At 54.5% G+C, this 1,683-nt stretch overlaps 1 protein-coding gene across 1 annotated transcript; it reads left to right on the top strand.

Moving 5' to 3' along the window:
• The first annotated feature begins 366 nt into the window (after positions 1–366).
• On the top strand, positions 367–1,311 carry sox12 (SRY-box transcription factor 12). Its single transcript, XM_070894902.1, is given in 3 exon segments — positions 367–631; positions 634–770; positions 901–1,311. Coding segments are annotated over 3 exon segments (774 nt in total). The 5' UTR covers positions 367–405.
• Positions 1,312–1,683: the final 372 nt, after the last annotated feature.

Here is a 1,683-nt window from a genome sequence, read left to right as displayed (position 1 = left end):
AGAGAGAGAAATATAACTATATATATATATATACACACACACACACACACAGGGAGAAAAATAGCAGCGTGAGAGCGGAGAGCAGCGCAGCCTGGCAGGGGAGCGCACCAGAAGTGGGTGCAGGGAGCAGGAGGGAAGGGTTGTCAGTGCTAGGTGGGGGGGGGGGGGGCTTGCAATCACCCAGCCACCCACACCCCTTTGTTGCATCTTCTGCACCCTGGCATTGCAGCCCACCGCCCCCTTGCTCGCTCTCTGCAGCCTTGCAGATTGAAACAGAAACTTTCCGCGATGGTGGCAGAGGAGTGTGCCGAGGCCAGCGATGCCGAGACCTGCATGGCGGAGCCCCTGCACCCCAGGACCGAGCCGGGCTGGTGCAAGACGCCCAGCGGTCACATCAAGCGGCCCATGAACGCCTTCATGGTGTGGTCGCAGATCGAGCGCAGGAAGATCATGGAGCAGTCGCCGGACATGCACAACGCCGAGATCTCCAAGCGGCTGGGCAAGCGCTGGAAGGCGCTGCAGGACACCGAGAAGATCCCCTTCATCAAGGAAGCCGAGCGGCTGAGGCTCAAGCACATGGCCGACTACCCGGACTACAAGTACCGGCCCCGCAAGAAGGGCAAGAGCGGGGCCATGGCCAAGATGCTCAGCAAGAAAGTGGCGTCTGTCAGGAAGAGCCTGGGCGCCAAAGCGCAGGCAAGGAGCCGGAGCGGCTCCACCAGAAGCAAGCCTTGCGGTTCGGGCTGGAGGTTCAAGAGGAGCGCCTCCAGGTCAGCGCTGGCAGGGGACGGGGAAGGGCAAGGGGGCGAGCTGGAGGCGGCCAGTGGGCGGATGAAGATCCAGCAGCGCCCCAGGAAAGCCCAGCCAGCCTGGGAGAGGTCTACCTCCTTCTACCTGCAGCCCAGCGCTGGACCACCACAAGAACATGGGCTGGCTGACCAGCTCCCCGCCGAGGAGCCGGCGCCTGAAGATCAAGGCGCTGCCGAGGACGGGAGGACCTCCAACCATCTCAGGGACCTGAGGTCCTCGTCTCCAAGCTCCAGCAGGTCGCTCTCTTCCTCGCTGACCTCCTCATCCTCCTCTGACGACGAGCTTGAAGACGAGATTCTGGATATCATCTCCAGCGCGAACTTTGAGACCCTGGCGCTGGGCACACTGGACTCCTTGTCCCTGGACAAAGACGTGGAAATATCGCACACGAACTCCGCAAGCCATTTCGAATTCCCGGATTATTGCACTCCAGAAGTGAACGAGATGATTTCAGGAGACTGGCTGGTGTCCAGTGTTTCCGATCTCGTATTTACTTATTAAATATCGCTGCAGGGATTTTTTTTTTAACATAATGATTTCATTTTATATATAATTTCCCCTCTAAAACACACACACACACTGTAAAAGCAAGATTTAAACCAGCAATTTCAACGTGGGTATGTATTTTTCTAGAGTAAATTTTAGATTGCTGTGTCGTCGGATTACAATAGTACCCCTTGAGATTTTTTTTTAAATAAGCGTGAATTTAAAAATATGTGAAATCACTGTCCCAAAGTCAGTTAAACAGACACCGTTTTTGCTGTACAATATTTTTGATGTTCCTTAAGGCAATAACATTTAAGAGTCTGTGCCGTGATCAGGGTATTATTGCATATGCACAAACCTGCCCTCGTAGAAGTTGGGCAGTAATTT

This window comes from Pristiophorus japonicus, chromosome 12 (genome assembly GCF_044704955.1).
Source record: "Pristiophorus japonicus isolate sPriJap1 chromosome 12, sPriJap1.hap1, whole genome shotgun sequence".
NCBI classification, from domain to species: domain Eukaryota; kingdom Metazoa; phylum Chordata; class Chondrichthyes; family Pristiophoridae; genus Pristiophorus; species Pristiophorus japonicus.
This window is presented reverse-complemented; position numbering and strand designations above follow the sequence as displayed.